Here is a 24,669-nt window from a genome sequence, read left to right on the forward strand (position 1 = left end):
TGAGGGAGACATGCCTTGGGTCGGATTAGTGTTGCTGGAAGGCTTGACAGATTCAGTTGGTGTTGGCCCAAGCATTGCCAAAGTGCTTGACCCTGTGGGCATGGATGCTATGTGGGCTGTGGCTTGGCCCAGGTCTTTTGGTTCCAGGCATTGCCCTGCCCTTATCTGAGTGCTTATGATGAGTTGCATGGTGGTTGGGCGAATTCAAATAGTGCTGACTTGTGGTAGTATCCCAAGCATTTGGTTGACTGAATTCAAATTATCCATGTGGGCATGACCCACGTGATTGACTTGGTTGGCTGATGCTGAAGGATGGCTTGGGAAGCAAGGCAGGCAGTTGGTGCAATTCAAAATGACCCAAGTGCTGAGGACATGTGGCAAGGCTGTAGGGGCTGATTGAAGGTGGCTGAAACTGTCGAGCTACTGTAGTTACAAGAATGAGTTGCAGGAGATTTGAACTACTGCAACATGGTGTGGGCAAAGGCCAGGTGATTGCCCACACTGCCAGTGTTGAGACTTGTTGGTTGCCTATAAAAGGAGCTACTGGAGCTTCAGAAAAAGTGGTTGGGTGAGTCTTGTATGAGAGCTGTTGGTGAAGAAACACTAAGTGCTTGAGAGCTTATATTCTGTGTTCCTATTGTAAGCCTTGGTGACTGTTCGACTTGGGTACCATTGTGTTGTAAGGGTCATTGTCATTCATGTGTACATTCATTGAGATAGAGTGTAAAGGTCGGGGGTGTTGTCCCGTAAAAGCTGCGTGTGTTGCACTATGAATATCCTTCCCTAACGTTTGTTAGTGTTATTGGCTACGTAAGAAGTGCCTTGCTTAGGGCCATCACGTGGCTGAGTTGTGCTTGCAAGCAAGAGAAAAATTCTGCCTGTGATAGTATGCCTCATTAAAATTAAAAAAAAAAAAGAAAAAAAAAAAAAGAAAAAAAAAAGAACCTCATTAAAAAAGAAAAAAGAAAAAAAAAAAAAACCTCATTAATATATATATATATATATATATATATATATATATATATATATATATATATATATATATAAACTAAAAATATTTAATAAATAAATAAAACTAGGACTAGAACTAAAAAAATAAATAAAAAAATGGAAGGGGTGGCCGAACCATCCTAAATAGCAAAATGAGTGTGGCTAAAACTACCCTCAAGAGCCTATGGGTGATTTTGACCACCTCTTACAGCTAGTTTGGGGTGGTCAAACCATCCCATGACCCTTAAATATAAATATGTAATAGAAATATTTTCATACATGATTAAGTATAATTATATGAAATGGTACGTTACATGTGTTGAAATTTTGGTCTTCAAAATTTCTTTTATTAATTATATATTTATTAATTAAAGATTATTTATTCTAATTCTCAATCATGCTACTATTTTCTTTTCAATCTTAGGTGTTCATTTTGGATCGTAGGTTACAACTGTAATGCACGGCTTACACAAATTTATACAGTGTTTCTTACACATAGTTCTTCATCTGATTCAACGACTACAATTGAATCATCAAATATTTTTTAATCTACACTCGGCTACACTCGGCATCACTACATCGAGCGACGTGGATCAAATCTCACCAAAGACGCACATGTTGGAGTTTTTTTCTCAAAACTTATTGCTCTACCCTGACCGCCTAACGGCCACATTTATCGAGTCTAAAAAAAAGTGTCGTTCAGTTTGATTAAAACCGTTCAATTATTTATTGGTAAATCTGAGCTATTCGTAAAGAGAAACTGGGATAAAATTGTAACACATCTCTTTCTCCAAAAATTATAAGTTTGAAATGACCAGGAGCTCACTCTCATAGATATAATCCAACGACTTAAGTTTAATAATGAAATTGATGATAGTAATCAACGGTCAAGATCACACATGGCTGAAAACTTCTCTACTTCAACAAAATTTCTATAGGAATAACCTATAAATATTAATGATTGATGTTTTTGCAAGGGCATAAGAACTAAGCATGCAGTTCATGATCTATTCTTGTTAGCATGGGCCTGGAACGAAAACCATGGATCAAAGAATCTCTTGTGAATATTATAGTGTGTGCAAGAGTTTCTTGTAGAAACAGAAAATACAAAAGAAAGAACAGTGCATAGAGCTACCAAAGCCTACCATACCAAGAAGTTGACTCAAAAAGCATAAAAAACTATTCCCAAGCATCACAAATCAAATATCCCCCAAGATCAATGGAAGCTGTGACTTGTGAGAGTGGATAAAAAACCAGAAGAAATGTTACAAACAAAATGTCCCTAGAAATATTTCTGTCAAAAGATGTAGATACTTGATTCTTTCCCTTTTTTCCCCTTAAATTTACATGGAAAAACACACTAGCGTTTGCTTATTACAATCTAGAAGGCCAATTTGCAAAGAAATTATCAAGGCTCATAATCATTTTATTTTATTTTTTAAAAAAAGGAGTCTTATAAAACATGTCAACCCACTAATATAATTTTCAAGTAGTCTCAGTTGTACCCTTTCTTTGAGACAGAGAGATGGGGAATGCAAATACCACATGCACCATGAGATAATTTATTCCATGGTAATTTCAAATCCAACACCAATTGGTAGATGATCACTTGGGTGGCTAGAGTTCGGTAATCCACCAACAACATCGGGCGAGTCTGGTTCCGGAAGCTCCAAAAAACTGACTGGTTTTATGTTATCCGTAGGGGAAAAGAATATATAATCAAGTGTATCTGTGAAGTCAGGGGTGCAGTTTGTAAATGGTGGTTCTCCTTTCGTAAAAGCATAGGCACTGCACAAGGGAATAGGGATATCTTCTAAACATTCCACCACTTGTGCCAATGAACAGTTGCCTGAAATAAGGTACTGGTAAACCTGAAACAAGAAGGTTAGAGCTATTGCAAGAACTCCTGAGTACGAATATTGGTTTATCTATAAAAGCTTAAGAACTAAGGGGAAAGAAGAAGAAAAAAAACATTATTTGATCCTGGTAAACAAAGCAACTACTTGTGAAGTGCCTGCAATTTGATCACTGCTAAGCTCGTTGAATGCTGTTGGCCGACCAAGTTCAGCTTCTGACTTCTGTTCAAGCTCAATTGTTAAAAAGCTGAACCTGCGGAATTCTTTTTTCTTTTTCTTTTTTGTCGGTAATATTTGAACCCAAGTTTTATCACAACCCAGGCCTGGGGGCATAAGAAACTGGGATTAACTTGAGAGAAGTGTTGACTGTGAGAGAGGCCAATATATGGGTCTGATAAAGGAATTTTGATTTCTCACTACATTCTGGTGAGGTTATGGTCCAATTTGAAGCCCCAGCTTCCACCAGAAACATTTAGGCATGCTATGGAGTCCAAGGACCTCCCATTTCAGATCAATCTTTTTCCTCAGGTGGGAGGAGCCCTCATGTTTAGGCAAAGAAGACAGTTAGTGATCTATGTTATGCTCACAAAGCACCACAATGAATTGAGTGTCAGCAGCAAACTCGAAATTTTTTAGCCTGTTCGAATGGTGAGGCCGTAAGTACTGATCAGGCAGGAAGCACTGATCATGTGGATAAGGTTCCTTCTTTTTACTCATGCATTGATACTCAATCACGCTGGAATTTAGTTCTGTTAGGAGATGGTAAGTCAGACAGCACAGTAGGTGGTACAGATGATCATACTAACTAAAGCGCATGAACAGGCCAGGATTAGACAAAAATTTATCACTAATGGGATGGGTTCATTCCCGTACAGGTGCATGCATGAGTTTCTATCAACTCTTAATTTGGTTGCTAAGAATGTTAAAAATAAGGGAAAGAAGAATTTTAGTTATTCCCTGTTTTCCAGTGCAAGAATTTTTATTTTTCCCAAGAAACATAAGCAATTATGGATTTGGCTGCATTTTTTAATGTCATTACATGGTATGAAATGGTGTAAATTGGTTTTTGAATTCATGAAAAAAACTACATTTGCTTTATCAATATGACCCTGTAAACTCATTTTCAAAGAATTCAATTGGTGCAATTAAAGAAAACACCCCAGAATATTTTATTTTCAAACGAACACCAGTTTTTGCTCTGAACTTCAGTTGGGCAATTGCCCTCACTCACCTTAGTGTGGCTCCACTCATGTCAGAGAAATTGGAAAGAGTATACAAACTGTGATAGTGAAGCTGACAACGAGATAAGAAAGTTTGGGGTCAGGAAGAAGTCTTCCAATGGGTTCCGTGAAACATGAAGATCTATACTTGATTTTTGGCGTGTCAGCTGAGGGCTGTGAATACCTTCCCATCCATCCCTTGTCTATGACAGAAACTGAGCATAACAGAGGAGAGGGTATTGATAGGGATATAAAGGTGGATGGTGTGCTAAGGTGTGAACTGGAGTTAAGAAGCTTAGTGGGCAGGTGAACTATAATAGCCAATAATGGGAATGCCGGTGTGTACAGGAGGGAGGTAGATTTGGGTGTCGCTGCATTTTAAAGTTTAAAATTATTTCTAGGAGTGTGGACAGCTGGAACGATGGCAATATAAGAATGGTGGTGAGGCATTTGATCGAGGATAAAAGGAAAGCTTTCAGAAACTAAAGCAGCGGCCATGTCTAAAGAGTTTATGAGGAGCTTACAACGAGGACCTTTTGTTGGTTGGGTATTCTTGGGTGCCCCAGTGGTAACTGGGTGCATCACAAATTGTGATAAGCATTTGTGTATAAAAAATTTGAGATGGGTGTGTGGTTGTCGAAGAAGTGGTGGATGTCAGGAGGTTTTTGATTTCTTCTCTGGCAAAAAGACAAGCATGGTTCCCTGTGGTGCTTCACAGGAAATGATGGACCTAATGAGGATATAGAGAGGCAAAATTTGCAGTTGACTTATATTCAGAGCGGGATTCTTTGGTTCTGTGTTGTTTAAAGTCATCAAATTCCCAGAGGGATGAAGCAAGCCATACGCTAGATAAAGAGGAAAAAAGATAAAAATCAAGGAGAAAATAATCTTACAAACCTTATCCCCTGGGGTGGAATTGAAGTCACCAGCTACTATTACTGAAGGTGTACATTCAAGTCTGTTGGAAACCAGTGTTTTAAATTGAGCTAAGCGTGATAGAAGATATTTAGCTTGAGCAAGCTTGACATCAGCCCATTCTGGATCCCTGCAGCAGAAACATTAAAATTACTTCAAATGATAAAATTCATCACATAAAATTATAAAACATTGAACCAGTTTACCAGTAAAGATGTGTGTTTGCCACAATAACAACATGATGTGGAGGATCTTTGAGTTTGAATGCAGCCATGATTCCAACACAATCACGTTTTAGTCTCACACAAGGATCATTAGGATCTCCACGATCCTCTGGGGCTTGTTTTAATGCTGAATCTAAAAGAAGATCGTTGATGTTAGCTGCCAGCATCACATGTTAGGAAATCAGAATACAGTCAGCAACCTTCTGAAGTTCTATGTGAAAAATGCATCCAAGGAAAAGTAAAGCTGAAATCCCTGGAAAAGGAAAATGAGGGAAATAAAAGCTGTGATAGAAATAAATTTTCATAGAGACATGCTCAATTTTACCATGAAACTATGTCAACTGATTTCATTATGACCTAGACGGAACACTCACCAACATTATGTATCTGAGTTTTCAAGAAATTGAAAGGAAATGATAAGACCAATCCATAGTGAAAGGAAAAGATTGGCAGTTTTCATTTTGTTGGTTGGATGTTCATGATGGAAAGTTGAAGAAATTGATCATCCATTATTTGGTCAATGAGAGGAAAGAAAATGAAGTACATTTTAATTTTTACCATTATGCCTCTTTACTTCAATAAGAAATTATGCTGACAATGATATTTTTGTGCATGAAGAATTTCATAAAATATTATCCTTTCCCAAAATCTGTCCGTATTAGGGCAGAAAGCAAAGCCCTAAAACGGGGTTTGGGGGTGGGAGGTAACTTTTTCCAATTCCTTTCCTTTCCCTTCTTACAAAACTCCCAAACAAGAGAAAATATCAATCCCTACAGTATTCTCTGCTATCCTCATTATCTTTCCATCCAAATCCCTTCTCCCATATGCATGGTAAACAGCGCACAGATTGGCACTCTAGAAGTAAAACCACCATTAATTCACAGATCAGGAATTACAAATGGGTAAGCGTGGTTGTTCCCACATAAAATGCCATGTACTCAATCTCATCAGATCACAAGCACCAGCATGACAACAAGGAAAAAAGTATGCTGAGCAATACTATTTCCCTTTCTGTTTGACTATCACATCATCTATACAAAGTCCCAAATATCAACTAATCTTATCATGATAGATTGCTTTCATAGCTCTTAGGTATTTCAAGTTAAAAGTTTCCTAAGTTACTCATACTGCAAATCACCTTTTCTTTTTATTTTGCTACATTAGATAACAAATCCACATACTTGACAATTCCTAAATCAGACCTGGTGAGGCTATTCAATCTGTTTCTTTACTTGCAAAGCCACCTCTGGAAGGTGTCATCTAGTCAAAGGCTGTTCATGCCAGTGAAAAGTCAACTACCTAAGCAAGCCACGCATCACATAGGAATCCCACATAAAACAATATGAAACTCATCAAGAAAGCCAATGATATCCACCAGAGGTGCTGGCTCTAACAAGCCCCCAGCATATGTAACCTGCCAGTCATTCTTTGCTTTCCAATTAACCTTTATTGCACCTCAGCTTTGTATCATCCAACTTCGCTGGTGCCAGAGCCAGCTCTTTCATCCCAATACCATCCTGGCAACAGCAGCATAAGCCATCATACACCAGGCCCAATAAGCTGTGAATATTCCCAGATAACCTTTTCTCTACTTCATGGCCATGAGCATCTTGATGATACCCCCTAAAGGGTCGCTATTCATTCCCTCACAATATTCTCCCTTCTATAAAGAGGTTGTTCCATATTCATCAAAAAAAAATATAGAGGTTGTTCCACAAACTCAGTTGTTACCCCTGGTGGGCCAACCACACAATGAGCTGGAAGTTCTTTACACTACCATTCCAGAACCTCTTTGGTGAGCATCAGTTCATTGGAGGCCATGATTCCACTGCCCATGCATATTCTTTCATATAAATTTGGTTGGCCCTAAATTATCATTGTTTTACTTGACCACAACAGTCGTGCACAACCATAAAAGATCAATTGCCCAAGCAAACACTTCAACACCATCTCCATTCCAGAAGATCAAAACTAGTGCAAAAAAAAAAAGCACAACAACCATCTCCCACGAATCCAATAGCTTCCCTGCAAAGCATCATAGTTCACGGTAAAATGAATGACAAATAAGACCATCATCCAAGTCATAATTCGAGGCAGATCTAAGAAACAAGGTTAGGATGCTAAGATAAGCAAACGAAGGCAGGCTTTGGGTTGCATTTATTTATTATTTTTAATAAGTAATCAAGATATCATTAAAAGCATAAGTTGCATTTAGAAGCTTAGAAACTGGATAAAGCAAAAATACAGCAAGTTAATTAACAACACCGCTTATAAAAATAAAAAAGAAAAGAAAAGAAAAAAGAAATTAACAACACCAGAAAAGAAAAATGATAGAACCTAGCATCATCACACTAGGGTCCCTAAACATCACAACTAGGGTTCTCGAGCATCAAACCCAAGAGAAAGATACGTCACAGATCAGGCAAAGGAGGTGGTTTTGCCATATTTCATTGGCATCAGGGGAAAAAAAAAGAAAAGAATTACACATAACTTAAATAGGCTGCTTCCAACCCAAGTCAACATATTTGGACCAAAAAGTAAATCCAAAAGATCCACAAAACTGACCCAACCTGACACGTATTACCACAAAATAGAATCCAAAAGGCAACTAAAACGCTGCAGGACAAAATAAAAAGGCCAAATTAACCTTGAAAAGTCAGAATAATGCCTGTATGCCTAAAAAACTAGCAACCCTTATTTCATACATACAAACACAAGGTTACGTTAGGATTAACTACAGAATTTCAAATTTGTGATCCCCCTTGAAATTGAACTGGTGTGAGAATATTCACTTCTTTCTTGGCTTGATGTAAGATGAAAGGTTCCTTGACTTTTATATTCTTCACTGCTCTTATAAAAAAAAAAAAAACTTTTATATTCTTCACTGCTCTGTCACTGTCTTCCACCTCCTTATGTACACTAGCTGTATGCAAAAGGCTCACATAAAAATTACAATCAAAATGTAAACAGATCTAAATATTCCACAAAAGAATAAATAGTGATGCTGCCAGAGGAAGCATCCCCCAAGTGGAATGATCTGAAGAATAAAGACTCAAGCATGATCATGGAAAGCTCTACATCATTATGGTCCAGAACTCCTTTCTCTTGTAGTAGTCCACGTTGATAAAAAGGGATATTCAATCCAGATCAAGCTACTCTTGTACTGTCCAAAAGTACATTTCCAGCAAAAGCACAAGAGGCAATCAACTCCCCATTTGATTACACATGCAACGATAATTCACTAATATGTTCCTTTTCAATGAGATCATCCAACATTAAGATTCTAGACCAAGCAGTTGTCCAAAAAAAAAACTCTCCTTGGGACTCTACTATGCCATATACTCTTCCATGGAAACTCTACACTACCAGATCCCCTCACTCATTAAAAGAAAGGACATCTGACTTCCCATTTTGATTAGGCTTGCAAAACAGCCAATCAGCCTCTTCACCCGTTGGGATATTAAAATACAACAGGCCCAAAGGAGAGTACCGATTCTAATCCCCAGTCTCGGAATGCACGAACAAACCTAAGATTCTACGATTGTTTCCCTCCATCTTTCAGTGACTCCAAAGAGAAGCATCCTTATTCTGTGATATTAACAATAAATCAGAAACAATATCTTCTCACGCAACTTCTGCAAACTACACATGATTTCAAGATTTGTTTGGCATTTGAGCTCATTTTCCTAGAGTTTCTTGTAGCTTCGTGTCAAGTTTGCGTATGGTTTAAGTATGATTTGAACTGAAGCGTTGAAAGTAACAGACGTTTTCCTAGGTATACAAGCCTTTTAAAATTTATGTATAGTTTGAACTAAAGAAAATAGTATAATGCCTATTATCGCTCTATGATATTGATGATTGAACTTAATTTTTCCAAAAAAAAAAAAAAAAATTAGTAAAAAAAAAACAGAAAAGGTTCTTACAGTACCAAAAAATATGTAACAAAAATATAAGAAACATATATAACAGGACCAAAACAAATTACCATTTTTTGGTTCAGCTCCTTTATTTCCATTGGTCTGCACACCGTCATGTTTGTCATCACCCAAAAGTTTTCCATCTTGAATTGAATCTACAAGATCATTATATTCTATTTTCTCCTCTAAAACCAACTCTGCACTGAATCAATAGCACAAATATAGTTTAAGAAGATGTACAATTACGATAAATTGATACTATCATTATGAGCAGACAACAAGTCATAAATGATTGGTACTTCAAAGCAAAGTTGTGGTATCATATCATTGTTGGATTGAGGTCCCAGGTCATTTGGTCAAGATAATGTTCAACTTGCCAGCAGAAATCACCTTTGTTATGGTGCAGGGTTTTCCAAGACAGTGTATGTAATTTCAAATGAGTTCAAAGTATCAAACAAATTTAAGAATCTTCTTTAACTCCCAGATGACGGTTGAAGCTTCTTGTTCAAAGAGTATAAAGGTCCTTTTGTCACTGATATCAAGCAAAGGAAATTAGGCATTGGGTAACTTTTAGGAAGCTTCCTTTTCAGTTTATTACTATTGATTCAGGATGAAGGCAGCAAAAGGACAAAAGAAAGCTGAAAAGAGAATGCATAAAAGACACGATAAATGTGAAACATGGCCAGGGAAGAAATGTAGCAAATCATTTGCGGGGGTTACAGCTTCCTTCAGTTTGTTAAAGTCAATTATAATACCAGTATATCATTCTTGTTAAAAAAATTCAAAATATATGATTCTTTGAAGTTTTGAGTTTGGTGCACAAATCCAAAATCACTGCTGCTCATCCATTTTAAATCAGGAAAGAGGAAGTTTAATATACCTGTTTTGCTTGTAAAAAATTCCACATCCGTCACGCTTCTGCCCATTTCTCTGGACATAAATACTAGAATATCCATGACTCTCCATATTTCCTTTGTAAAAGCTATCATACTCATCAACTTCCTGATAAGATTGATTGTATATAAATCAAAACAATTAGATATATGTATATATAAATGATCATTGATGATAAATATCAAGGAAACTCAACTTACAAACTAGCAAGTATCAAGCAAAACCTGTAGATTTTTCTCATTATATGTGAAGACATCAAACAGTCAGAGAAAAGGGAGACAACAACTAATACCAAACCTGTAAACAGAGAAAATCAGCCCCAAGGTTCTTGAGAACAGATAAAATTGCCTGCGAACGAGCTTTCCACCTGTAATGAGCACAGCATACGTATATAAACTTATTTATTTACTCCTATGTCAACAATCCTACAGCAGCTGAAAAATCAATATCTACAAGAAAGAGAAAAATGTAGGCTTCTAATTATTGAACTTTCAAACATTCCATGCCTCTTCTTATGATATTGGCCACCAGCTGACCTTCCCATCATTGAAAATGTCAAAACGGAAAGGTAGCGTTAAAAAGTATACTTAAAAGTAAGATGCAAGTCCAAGAACTGTCTGAGAATAATCACATCTGCTTCTTAACACAACAAACCAACAACTTAATGACATCTTAAACAGTTAGAAGTAGAAAAATCCCTTAAGCCTTTGCTTTTTCAAAAGCTTATCACGTCAGAAACAAAAAAAAAAATGGAACACTGTATTTCATGTTAAACTTATAGAGTATTGTTAAGAATCAAATAAAGAAAAGAAAGCTAAAAAAGGAAATAAGACAGTTGTGTTTTATACCATGAACAGAACCATAAGGTGAAAAGCTACCACTAAAATAAAATCATTATGTACAACTTCTAAAGGCTTCAAAAGGCTTCTGAAGTGGCGACAGACAGATGTAGAAAAAGTTCTTAAATATAGTAAAATACCACTAAAGAACAGAAGAAAAGGGAAGGCCAGAGTAAAATGATGGTGACTAGAAATATGATCAGACTTCATCAAAAAGAGCACATTTAATTTGGCTAGGTTGCACATGAATTGCTCAGAAATCAGAAGAACATAGCCAGAGACGACATGGAAATTTAATGGACATTAAAAAAAAAAATGAAAGGTATTTTGGGACATATTCTAGGAGGCAACTTATTTTTCAGAGGACTGGAAAAGTGAATGGAATAGAGTTTTAAGGAGGAGGAACGATACTCACAAAGTTGCGGAAGTCTTCCTCAACAGAGTAATAAATGCCAAACTTATCAACATAAGGTTTGTCATTCTAGATCTCAGCCATCATTGCAGGCAGCAAATTTTTATATTTTCTTGAACGACGAAGGTTCTAGTTTTAACAACAGCTAGTTGATATCATACCAGTTTTAGAAAACTTGAGCTTCAGTAAGTACCAGTTCTATTAGCTTAGGAAAATAATGAGAAACAAAAAGTGAAATGTAGAGCTTTTGTTAAAGTTTAATGGTAGGCTAGAAAATTCTCAATTTAAACATTAGCAGTTATATCTGATATGATTCTATTGTAGTAATTTTATTTAGTTTATGGGAATAATTTACATAATTCAAGGCTGTAGCCATTTTGATTTAGAATGTATATGATCTCTCTTATATATGGTGGCACAATAACAATAAAAAGAGTGATCTTTAAACAATTAATTTGAATTTCTCCGCTGAGGCCGTTCTCCTTGGTGTATGGGTGTTCTCCCAAGTTTTTACTTGATATGTCTTAGAGGCACCAGCAGTCTAATTGGGTCTTCGAGGTGGGTGAATCTTTAAAGGGGGATGATCCTGAGAGAGGGGTTGTTGTATACCCCAAGGTAGTGCAAGATGCTAGGTCGTGCTTTCGCACGATGGGGGTTTCTTTCAAGGGGACTAAGAAGGGTTTTCTAGATTTCTTGACTTTAGTTGATGAGGAGCAGCGCTCTGTCTCTCTTCCTAAGCAAAAAGGGAAAAGAGAGCTCAAGAATCTAGAATGCTCGATCACTTTCAATGCTAGAGGTGTTGGTTCTAGCCAGGCTAGAGGCAAGAGGTAAGAGGTTTGGGGTTTAAAGTAGCATTTCTTCTGTCTTTTGGATTTTTTCGGGTGTCATTCCTTTGTTTTCTGTTTTTATTTTGTTTTGGTGTCCTTGTATACTCCAGGTATGCTTAGGGGCGCCTTTACGTTTTTTTAATGCTATTTCTTTTCTTACCTATCAAAATAAAATTTCTCCTAAGGTCTGGCTGAGAATAAGACTTATCATGCAACCTAACTCTCAACTTAGCACAGCCTACAGAATCTAAATGCAAAAGACTTTCCACAACACATGAATCTTGCGAGAAACATACTTCCTAAAAATTGGGAATGTCAGCAGAAAACAAAGTGAATATTCTCTGGGTTGTATTAAATGATTGACTATAAAAAGCAGTCAGTTTCAAAATCAATCTGTACTTTACCAAATTGTATGAAAATACTCAACATTTATGCAATGGGAACAAGGTAAGGCAATTTAAGGGGCAACATAACATGCCAGTAGGCATATGCAAAGTACTGACTTACCACACTCCCACATGAAACAAATGCATTTTTCGTTATATATATATATATATATATATAACCCCAAGGAGCTGGCTCAAGTGGTAAGGACATTGGTCTTTGTGGTAGTCCTATAAGGTCTAAAGTTCGAATCCCCTTGGGTGTAAACAATTCCTTGAGGCCAGTCACCCGGCGAAGCCGAAGTATTATCCAATCCGTGTGAAGGCGGTGGTTTACACGGATCCGAGGTTTACCTGACAGAGTGGGTACACAAAGTCCCCTTGGGTGCAAACAATTCCTTGAGGCCAGTCACCCGGCGAAGCCGAAGTATTATCCGATCCATGTGGAGGCGGTGGTTTACACGGATCCGAGGTTTACCTGACAGAGTGGGTACACAAAGTGGCCCTACCTTGGATTCCTCATCACGGATCCGAAGTTTACCTGACAGAGTGGGTACACAAAGTCCCCTTGGGTGCAAACAATTCCTTGAGGCCAGTCACCCAGCGAAGCCGAAGTATTATCCGATCCGTGTGGAGGCGGTGGTTTACACGGATCCGAGGTTTACCTGACAGAGTGGGCACACAAAGTGGCCCTGCCTTGGATTCCTCGTCATAAATATATATATGTGTGTGTGTGTGTGTGTGTGTGTGTGTGTGTGTGTGTGTGTGTGTGTGTGTTCATATAAAAACAAACGCAACTCTTCGTATTTTACAAATGCAAATATGCCACTGATCATTTCCTTCCACTTTCATTGTCTGCTATGCTATGCATCACGATCACATTCAAAGGCAATGACAATTATAATTAATACTATACCAATTTGGATGCACCCACAAAGAATTGAAATTAAGAACAAGAATAAAAGAAAATATCGACGCAACTTATGTAGGAAAGAAGAAAGACTGAACTTAAAAAATTTACCTGAGACATGGAGATGGAGAGTGTGGAAACAGAGAACTCTTCACATAAACCTACAATAAATAGGGGGGAAATATAAATCTAGTGCTTCTAGAGTACTAAGAGTGATATTGTACAGTGTGGTGCCAATCAGTGCTAACAATTGAAGATTCTCGTTTAAAAACAAAAAAACAAAATCAGCATACTTGAGAATATTTTGCATTTGAAAGTTACTCTACATCAGGACCTCTACCATAACATAACCTCTACAAAACTTTCTAGCACAGGATTCATAAGGGTCACATATCACCTTCTTACTTTTTCAGTAAGTTGTTGATGTGCTGCATCTATTTTAATACTATAAATGCATTGGAGGCATTTATGTAATTGTACTATTTGACACTAATATAAATAAAACGTTAGCTGAATTGGAATCCTTATTCTGGGTCCTCTCTTTTGAACAACCTCCCTCTTTTCCTCTCTTCTTTTTTATTCTTTTTTCTTTTTTCTTTTTATATTCCTCAAGTTAGTATCATAGTAAGGTCTTAAGTTTGAACCTTAACTCTACAATTTACCCCATTTCAATTAAAATATTCAATGTGTTGGGTTTCACTTATTGAGGAGCGTTTAAACCCACACGTGATATGGGGGATAAATTGAATATTAAATTAAATAATTAAACTCATCAATTCCTATCAGTTTAAGATTTTGGGACAACTGGTCATTTAACATAAGTGGTTTTATACTAAAAAAATATTAGATATAAAACAAAGCCAAAACAAGCATTAGGGATGTAAGTAACAGTAAGGAATTGGGTAGCACTTGATGTTGTTGGCTCTGCTAGTGGGATTATTTTGATGCGGGATAAAAAGGTGACGGAAAACTCAATGTGGATGTAGGTAACAGTACAGTACCATATTAACTCGGGAAAAATATACTTAAGCCCCCCGAACTATCATCCCTTTTTCATTTGCACCTCTAAACTACCAAATGTAACACTTAGATACGTCAAACAAACAACTTTTGACAAAGAAAGCCCCTCCATCAGTGTCAGACGTTAAAATGGATGGAAAAGTGGTCACGTGTTCTTCCTAAAAGACCCATTTTTTCTTAGAAAACAAAACAAAAAATTAATAAAATAAAAATAAAACGAAATTTAGGGTGGGCGGCTCAACCACCCCCACAGTTTGTAGGGGTGGTTCAGCCACCCCCAAAAGCAAAACTTGTAGGGGTGGTTAGGCCATGCCCCCAAAAGCTAAAATTGGGGGTGGCCGAACCACCCCGCTAGACCATAGGGGTGGTTGAACCACCCGTGTTTTGTTCAGATTTGGGTTTTTTTTCTTTCTCCCAAAGTTATAAAGGGGGCAATTTTGGTATTTCAAGGGTCAAAAGTGAGGGTATTTTGGGAAGAATTTCGTCAAAGTGCTCACATGGACTACATGTAACCATTTTAACACCTAACGCTGACAGATGGGCTTTTTTGTCAAACGATGGTAGTTTGGGATATCTAATTGTCACACTTGATAGTATGGAGGCACAAAAGAAAAATGGGTGGTAGTTCAGGGGACTTAAGTATATTTTCCCCGAATTAATATGGTATTGTACTGTTACCTATATCCACATTGAGTTTATTTATATACTATTGACAAGCTTCTCTATACCTAATGCTGACCTAATTGAGACCAAGAGCACACCTTGTGAATGCAATGAAAGAAGAAAGATAGCATAAGAAAGTGCATTGGATAATTGGTTTTCATACCTGAGCCAAAACATTATACGAGACCAGATGGAATCTGATGCCTGTAATATAACATTCGAGATGTCATGCTACAATCATGAATAAAATTCATTTTTTTTATAAGTAATTGAGCTATCATTAAAAGTATAAGGTGCCTCCCGATACACAAGAAGTATATAAGAGAAGCCACCTAGCTAAAAGGGTCAAAAAGAACAAGAAAATCATGGTAACTAATCACCAAAAGTGAAACAAAAGCAGCAGTTCCTAAGATACAATGTGTTGAAAAATAAAGACTTAATCTCCTCCAAAGTCCTCTCGCAGTCCTCAAAACTTCTATCATTCATTTCCCTCGAAAGGCACGCATCATCTTCCCCACAACAGCATTCCGAGTGCTGCCAGCAATCCACCAACAAACATACAAATCGACTACTCATTTATGCATAATCCAAGACAACTCAAATCGACTAAAAAAATATTCCAAATGGCACAAGCAACCTCATGAAACATCATCCATCATTAAGTTTCATCTTACATCTCTTCAAAAAAAAGTTTCATCTTACATGGTTATCACTAGCTAACAAATTAACTGAAAAAGAGAAAATAGCCCAACAAAAGATAGGGTTCAGTTAGACAATGTTCATAACAACAACACAACTCCTTTCAAGCAGGTCAGGCGGAGTATTAAGTGAAAACCAGGTTCAGATCAGAAGAAAATCAAGTGACCTTAGGTCTGTCAGCCATATTTGGAATTGCCAACACCTTTTATTTTGGAAAATAATACTTAATAGAAAACCACTTTGTTGGGCTTAAAAGAAAACAAAAAAATTGGAATCACAGACCAGGTCTACCTGTGAGTTTCTAAAAGGTTTAAACCCCAATAGCTAGGACCATTAGTGTCACTCAATCCCTGTCGAGTATTGGCACAAACACTAAAAGCAGTGTCAGAACCACTTTCAGTCCTCATAACTGACATTTCAAGTTTAAGTACAACATTGAGATACTGACCTTGACCTTTGTGCTTCCATTAAAATCATTCTCAAGAAAAGGAAAATAAAATTGGCAAAGAAAAAAAACTGAAGGTAAAATACAGTGATTGAATAATATTTTTGATTTTGTATAAAGACGGCAGCACCCAGCATTCTCGTAAAAAGTTTGCAATAATTCACCCAGTTGTGACCTAAGCCTTCTTTCTATATTAATTTAAGGAGAGAAGGCATACTCCACTATTCAATTTGGTGCAAACAAAAGATTAGCTACAAAATAGTAACAAAAAACAGCAAGAACAAGAAGAGAGAGAGAGAGAGATCTATAAGGGAAAAAAATAACATCAACAGCACCAATAGGAACTTAGCATGAGATCCAATTGCATTGTCCTCCCCCCACCCCCAAAAGTATAAAACAAAAAATAGAGGATAAATTACACTTTAATCTCCCACGTTATCACCCCATTCTCAAATACATCACCAGACTTTAACTTAATATAACTAGGACCCTTATTTGAAATTTCAGTTCTGAGTTACGCTCTCCATCCGAAATAGCTATTAAAATAGACGAAAGGTATGCAAAAAGACAAAAATACCCTTAATGTTAGAAGGGTGCATTGGATTGAAATTGGCAGAACTGATACAAAATGGTAATTTTGAATCTATAGGAGAAAAAAGATTTAAAAAAATCCGCCAGTCCCTCTTGCCCTCTCTCTCCACAGCACCCTCAATTCAAGGGCAGGAGACAAGTGGAATAAGATGTTTTCAAGGCAGGAGTGTTGGAGGACAGAGAGAATGCCAGCTGTTGAGCCATAGAGGTAGGTGGTGTTTACCACATCAACCACTAACCCTAGCCCCTCACTGAACCTCACTACACTTCAACCCAACCACTCCCCATAAATCCCAAAGGCTGTACCAAGTTCATGATTTTCAAGCTTTTTTTTTTTTTAATGAAGAAGAACCCCTCTAAGGCAGGGTAACTTCGTGTACCCACCTCTACCGGGTAAACCTCGGACCCATGCAAAGCGTTCCCTTCACACAGATCGGATAATATTCCGGATTCGCCAACGAACTGGCCCCAAGGAATTGGTTGCACCCAAGGGGATTCGAACCTTAGGCTTAGACCTGATGGAAATGTCACCAAGACCAAAGCTCTTGCCACTTGAACCAACCCCTTAGGGTTAATTTTCAAGCTTAATTTTGTTAAATTAAAAATCACCCTATGAGATGTTTTCTTTTATATATATATATATACTCGAAATCTCAATAAAATCATTAAGCACCCCCAGGTACGCAGGAAGTATACAAGAAAAGTCACCTAACTATGAGGGGCAAAAAGAACAAAAAAAATCATGATAATTAATCACCAAAGGAGAAACAAAAGCAGTTGCCCAAAAATATAATGTGTTGAAAAAAAAGAGACTGCATCTCCTTCAAAGTCCTCTCACGGTCCTCAAAACCCTATGAGATGGTTATGACTCAGATCTAGCAAGGACAACTGAACTTGCCTATTTTAGTCTGGATTCCACTGCTGAACTCGTTGTGGCTCAAATTCGTGTAGTGCAGTTATGTGAGGTTCCCTATACATACAGAAATTGACTTGCTCAATTAGTTCATGGACAGGGCAAGATACTCAAGGTTTGTCTGGGACCCATGCTCTGAAGGTATACCACCTAGAAGTTGATTGTTTGCCCAACGTAAGCTTCAACAAATAAACCAGCCTTCCAAATTCCTTAGGGATCTCCCCGACTAAGTGATTTGAAGAAAAATTAAGAATATGTAGTTAAGTTGAGTTTCCAATCTTAGGTGGTATGCTACCAATAATATTATTCCCCCAGATGTCTAGATTTGTAGTCGTGAACTCTTATGTTTATGCAATCCAAGTCCATAATTTTTTTTTATATAAGTATTCGAAATATAATTAAAATCACAAAGCGCCACCCAGATACACATGAAGTATACAAGAGAAACACATATCTAGAAAAAGAAAAAAGAAAAAAAAATAATTAAAATTAATCACCAAAAGGGCTAAATACGTAGCTATCCAAGTATAAAGAGAATAAAAAAAAGGACTTGAGATCCTCTAAAGTCCTCTCTCAGTCCTCGAAATTTCTATCGGTTCTTTCCCTCCAAGGTCCGGATTTTCCCAAACACTTTGAATATATTTCCAGTGAATTAGTTTCGTCTAGATGAATTCTAAATACACTTTTTCAGTTTCTCAAGCTTTTAGGAACTGGGCCCATCAGGTGATCACTATTTACAGTAAAGTTTGAAGCAGTGCTGCCTTAGCACATAATTGTGGCGAATGACCAGTAAATTGGTTTAAACTTCAATCGCTCAAAAACACGAGCAGCTTCGACGCTGTGCTATACTTACAGAACAAGCTGATGAGCTTGGAGTGGAATAGGTGGTCATTCTAGAGGCCATTCTTGATAATGGCAGGATTTGTTGGAGTTCTTTCATTGAAGTGCGCAGCACAAGGAGCACAGCTGCAGGATGCTTGTAGACATAAGGAGTGCAGTTTCTTTGTGGTAGTGTGAAATACAGGAGGCAAAGAAAAATGGCTTGTTTTAGAGGGCGAAGTTGGGAATCTGATGCATAGATGGATTTTGTTACTATGTTTGTTGCTATAAATTCAAGAATTAAGGGGTGGGGCATACGTCAACCAAAGTGTATCTTCCTCCTTGACGAGTCCTTCTGGTCAACATCTCAGGCAGCAAATACAAATTGACCACCATCTTTTCCGGCGAAATCCTTGGCCTAGTTTTACCATCAGGGTCATTTTTATCTTTCACATGTTTTCTGTTGGACTTAACACTGTTTTGGAAGGAGGGTGCCACTAAGAACTGAAAATTCAAAGTTGGGTCTTGAGTTATACTGAGTTAAAGTTTGGTGGCATATTTGAGAATTCGGTGGTAGTTTGAGGGGTAAAGTGTCATCAACCCAAAAATATAATTACACTTTCACTTCCCTTTGTGCTTCAGGTCGAAAAACATAACCATATTAATGTCAAAAACCTAAATATTATTTAGACTCTTCAACATCAAAGTGTTTTAAAGAAGATCATTGATATTTACTTAAATAAAATCTTAGATATGGACCAAGAATGGTAAGGAACAACCACAATTGGTGACCAAAAATAAGGACAGAAAACCTGAAATGCTCATAACATAGGACATCAAATAAATATAAATGTTAAAATAAGGGCAGAAAAATATAGTTATACCATCAGGTCTACTTCTTGAATGAATATCACTTCCTTCCACAGAAATGAATTCCCGACATATTGGTGATGGTTTTGTGCTCATTTTGCTCAAGACTATTCTGCAACAGATTTAAACACAAATATCTCAATCTTAAAGGATATCCATGATTTCACATCTTTAGAAGTTCAAGTGCGATAACTGGCATCATGGGTCAATCACACTACTTTTGAATTACTTTATTAAAAATAAATGGGTCAACCTTGTTTTATTTGAACAATTCAAATGAGGAGAGGATTTCAAACAATATTTCTGCAATGGTCAATTGAAAAGCACTTAGAACCAAACAGCCAGTACTGCAACTCTGAGTTTCCATCTCTAATCTTATGCTTCCATTCATAAGTGCAAAATTTATAATGCATTGGTAGTATTATTTCAGAAACCATTAACCATTAAGGAAGCGTTATACATATCCATTGGCAGAAGCAAACAGCAAAGTTTGTAAAATAAATCATCTTTAGTTTTTAACAATAGATAATTACTGAAGGTAAACTTCATCAAGTTAAACCAAAATCGAGATACCAATATCTCCAAATTCTAGAATATACAACAATTTGAATAGAAAATAATTCATTTTATTACATGACTCTGAGTTCCCCCATGCCATTTGCCTGACCAATCGATGAATCCGGAAAAAAGCCCATAATTAAAACAAACAATATTTTAGGTCTTGTACAGTTCAAAGAGACATAAAACTTTTTCCCTGAATCGTAAACAACAGAAAAATATCCTTCTCTACTTGAGTTAAAAGAACTGAGCATTTTTCAGTTGACCTTCTTACTCATCAGAAAAATTCTCATAACTTCAATTCAATTTCCTTTCTTTTCCTCTACAAGACTTTTACTTATACAAAATATATACTTAATTAACGTTCATGAAAACCGTAGAAAAACGGCTGTATTATGGTTATGGGGAATGCATTTTTCAGTCGAACAAAGTGAAAACACCACTAGTGATGTGAACCAATTGACAAAGAACACAGGAAATAGATAGGTTGGCTGTTTCGAGCGAGCCAGGAACTCCCAAAACACGGTAAACTGTATTTATCAAACAATAATTCAACTTAACATATTATTACTGATTGACTTGTTCCTTATATACAATTAGGTAACCCAACTGAAGTAGAAGTGTCATTCTACATGGCTAGAGACCTACTGGAATACAAGGAAGAGACTCGGTTGGTTTCAACCAACCATGATCTGATCGTCTACTCTTATCCTAAGAAATAAGACTTCTTATTAACATATCTACTTAGATAACTACTAAATAGGATTGCTACTAAATCAAATGACATACTAATCTAGATATTCTTATTTAAAATTAAAAGACTTCTTCTACTACTAATCAACCGTCTATCTCTTAAGATAAGAGATAAACTCTTATTTAGATAATACTACTCCTGGCTAGAGATGTAATCGATAATAATTACATCATTACCCCCCTCTAATCATCTCCTTGTCCTCAAGGGAAAAACAAGAAAATTGCGTTTTCAATACTTCTTCCATGTCTCCATCTTCATCTTCCCCTAGGTAAGCTTCAATCATGAACAATTTTTTGCATCGATGTCCTTGTACGTATTTATCGTTGCATTTAAAACACAATCCCTTTGCTTGTCTTTCCTTTAACTCCTCTGGCATCAACCTCTTGATGGGTAGGAATGGCGGGCTTGAGGTTTGCTAGTTTCCCATATCTTCTTTTCTTTCTTCCGCTTGGTTGCTTCTTGTGATAGCACTGTTTCATGCTTCGTAAAGTCTAGCCAGCCCGATTGCAGATGTCAACATCTCAAGTTTTCCTGCAGTGACATCAGCCCTAAGCACTTCTTGCAAGCCACTTATAAAGCAACTAACCTAGCGAGTTTGGGATAGCACCCCAATTTTGGAGAGTAAAGACTCAAATTTCGCCTGGTATTCTCGTATAGACCCTTCTTGTTGTAGTTTTGTCAATTCTCCAAAAGGATCGTAGAATTGATTTGGTCCAAAACATGTCAGCAGCCCTGCAATGAATTCTATCCATCCAATGTCATGCCCTTCACCGAGTAATATTTGGAACCACATCTGAGCTTCTCCTTCTAGATGGAAAGAAGCTAAAGCTGTCTTCTCCCCCTCCAATGTCCCCTGGAACTGAAAATTTTTTTTTTTTTTTTTTGATAGGTAAGAATACTTTATTAAAAAAAGCGTAAGGCGCCCATAAGTACACAGGAAGTATACATAGAAACAACCAAAGCTAACTCGCTAAAACCCAATAGAACCAACAAAACCCGAACCCCTCGAAAACGAAGAAAAACCCCAGACTAAAAAACCAACTAAGAACAAAAAAAAACCCACCACCCACCCACCAAAGCACACAAACCTACATCATGTGTGCCTTGCCTTTCCTACTCCTAGAAGGAACTTTAGCATCACCATAAATCGCGTAGTTGCTCCGCTCAACAAATCCACATCGTGGGATCTTCTTCTCCGTTAAATCGCGGAAAGTCCAGCTTCACATGCCGTGTTGTAATTCCTGGATGGCGTCCTCCCTGGAACTAGTTTTCTTCTTCGTATTCAGGGTCCTTCCCACGTGAGTTCTCATCTAATGATTGTTTGGATAACAGGTCATAGATTTCCGCCAAGCGATTGTGCATCTCCTGCTGCTGTGCACGGAGATCCTTCTGCCCATCCGCTAAGCTCTTCACGGATTCCTCCATGGTTCCCATCCATTGGTCCATCGCTCCTTGTTGCCTCTCTTATGTTATCAATCGTGTAGTTGGACGGGTTTCTAATAACAAATCCCGATTCACCCAACTCTTGTTCTTTGATTTTTCTATGTTGTCTAATATCTAGTCTAGTTTCTTTTGAGGGAATCCGGTCCTCTTGGGTAAACAAACTTCTTGCTATTCAAGAGGAAAAACGCTTGGCTCTGATACGAACTGATGTGAACCAATTGACAAAGAACACAGGAAATAGATAGGTTAGCTGTTTTGAGCGAGCCAGGAACTCTCAAAACACAGTAAACTGTATTTATCAAACAATAATTCAACTTAACATATTATTACTGATCGATTTGTTCCTTATATACAATTAGGTAACCCAACTGAAGTAGAAGTGTCATTCTACATACTCGGTTGGTTTCAACCAACCATGATCTGATCGTCTACTCTTATCCTAAGAAATAAGACTTCTGATTAACATACTCATCTACTTAGATAACTATTAAATAGGACTGCTACTAAATCAAATAACATACTAATCTAGATATTCTTATTTAAAATTAAAGACTACTTCTACTATTATCAAAAAAAAAAAAAAAAAGACTACTTCTACTACTAATCAACTGCCTATCTCTTAAGATAAGAGATAAACTCTTATTTAGATAATACTACTCCTGGCTAGAGATGTAATCGATAATGATTACATCAACCAGTGGTTAGATACGTTTCAATGGACAATGCCATCAGTGAAGTGTGCACTACAAATTATACCCTGTTTTTCTACCACGGATATCCAATTACGAAAGCAGCATTCACCGTTTTCAAAAACAATTTCGTTTCCCACTAAAAACTGAATCGAAACCCATCTCATTTCAGAATTCGTCTTACTTTTCTCCAATTGTTAATAATCTAAAAATTGGAATTTTATAGCAAAAAAAGAAAAAGAAAAGACATATATATCTATACTAATGAGAAGAAAAATGGTAGTAACGCAGAAGCATGCGGAGAATGGCGGCGTACCTTGTAAAGGAGGGAACAATGGGTAGGCGAGGAAGCGCATGGAAGGCCTTTACCATTGATTCATGCCACCAACTCTTAACACTTTTACTCTGCTCTACAAATACATAATCCTATTTATACAATTTTTTTTTTTATATTTCGTTTATCTTATTTTATTTTGGGTTGATGCATGTAATATACCACATATTTATGTTATAATTTATTTATTTATTTTTTTTTTTTTTTGACATGTTCACACAAAAGGGAGAGAGGATTCGAACTAGTGACCTCCGTTTTATGAAGCGTAGTGTCCAGCCGATTGAACTACCTCTTGAAAACATGTTATAAATATTTTAGAACACAGATGACAGTATGAATTAATCATTTAATAAATCTTTGCTTAAAAAAAAATCAACGGTTAGTTAAAATTGTCACATCAGCATTATGAGATAATTATAAAATAAAAATATAATTTATAGCACAACTCCAACAAATATTCTAAAACACCCACATATTGCGGATTTTTAACTAGTATGAGATATAGAAATCACCTCGTAATGGAACAAAAAACGCTCTGCAGCGGTTATTTTCAAAAGGAGAGCGAAAAGGAAAGTTTTGGCTGTAGAGGAGGAGGGAAGCACCATGCTTCTCTCCTCCTAGAGTGTATTTTGTTGTTTTGTTTTAGGTTTAGTTTGGGGTTACCGGCGACTGATCTCTCACATTCCTCAGCCATGGGCTTCTTTTCTTGGTAATCCGGTTTTGATTCATGGAAATCGGTGATGTTTTGGGTCTGAGTTTGTCTGACGGTTTAACACACCGGCGACTATGACTGAAGATGACTTTGTTGGTCTAAATGGACTCGCTAGCGTTGGAAGGGTGGTTCGGGTGGTGGTTACCTTCTCGGGTTAACCGCCTTCCTGCCGAAGGGGCAACATTTTCAGGTACAGGGCGATTTCTTCGGGTGTGCTAGCGGGGGCGATTTGTAGAGAAATGGTTATAGATTCGTCTGGACGGTTTGGTAGCGTGGCCCTTGCCCTGTGTTTCTTCGATCGGTTGGTTATGGCGTCCCTGCTCAGTGTGTTGAATTCTCAACCACTTGGCACTGCTCGAGGCAGACCTTGGTTCTACACACATGGGGAAATGGGGGATTTGGTCTGACAAGTGCCGTTGTTGTTGTTTTTTGTTTGTGTCTTGTTGGTTAATTAGTGCAGCTGCTAAGTTCCCCTTGGCTTTTAGGGCAAGGGTGGTTTTGTCTCCAAGCCTTTTGGCTGTTGGAGTTTTGTTTTCTCTCGGTGCTTGAATCGGTGGAGGTGCAAGCAGTGATTTCAGGAGCTTGTATTTTGGGTTTCTGTTTGCTTTTGTTTGTCTATTCCTCTTTGTATTCACAGTCTACCATTTGGTAGCTGCTTTAAGTTAGATTTTCCTGGTTTTGTGGGTAGAGATTCTTTATCTCTAGTTCACTCTGATGGCTTTTGGGCTTTGTTTTATCGCCTTTGGGCGTTGCGATTGTAATTGTGCTCTTG

The 24,669-nt window shown here is 37.3% G+C and overlaps 1 protein-coding gene across 6 annotated transcripts; it reads right to left on the reverse strand.

Annotated features, from left to right (window-relative positions):
* Positions 1-2,162: 2,162 nt before the first annotated feature.
* On the reverse strand, positions 2,163-23,300 carry LOC133854183 (carbon catabolite repressor protein 4 homolog 4-like). Of its 6 annotated transcripts, none has more exons than XM_062290262.1 (10): positions 23,168-23,300; positions 19,422-19,519; positions 15,234-15,274; positions 13,499-13,548; positions 10,314-10,383; positions 10,003-10,124; positions 9,191-9,324; positions 5,188-5,338; positions 4,964-5,111; positions 2,163-2,861 (listed from the first exon to the last, which is right to left on the reverse strand). In XM_062290262.1, the coding sequence occupies exons 1-10, from the start codon at positions 23,221-23,223 to the stop codon at positions 2,553-2,555; spliced, it is 1,179 nt and encodes a 392-aa protein (XP_062146246.1). In that variant the 5' UTR covers positions 23,224-23,300; the 3' UTR covers positions 2,163-2,552. The 6 variants fall into 6 exon arrangements, with proteins under 6 accessions (XP_062146246.1, XP_062146245.1, XP_062146247.1 ...); XM_062290261.1 differs by having other exon boundaries at positions 5,188-5,362; XM_062290263.1 differs by lacking the exon at positions 19,422-19,519 and having other exon boundaries at positions 5,188-5,362; positions 23,168-23,222.
* Between the last annotated feature and the right edge of the window lie 1,369 nt (positions 23,301-24,669).

Source organism: Alnus glutinosa, chromosome 13 (assembly GCF_958979055.1).
Source record: "Alnus glutinosa chromosome 13, dhAlnGlut1.1, whole genome shotgun sequence".
Taxonomy (NCBI): Eukaryota; Viridiplantae; Streptophyta; class Magnoliopsida; order Fagales; family Betulaceae; genus Alnus; species Alnus glutinosa.

Excerpts from the sequence above, each read along its gene's own strand:
- LOC133854183 (XM_062290258.1), bottom strand. The coding sequence starts at position 15,646 with ATGAGTAGTCGATTTGTATGTTTGTTGGTGGATTGCTGGCAGCACTCG. Across the intron at positions 13,549-15,233 it reads CGTATAATGTTTTGGCTCAG|GTTTATGTGAAGAGTTCTCT; the intron begins GTATGAAAACCA and ends TATTTATTGTAG. Across the intron at positions 10,125-10,313 it reads CTGATTTTCTCTGTTTACAG|GAAGTTGATGAGTATGATAG; the intron begins GTTTGGTATTAG and ends CAATCTTATCAG.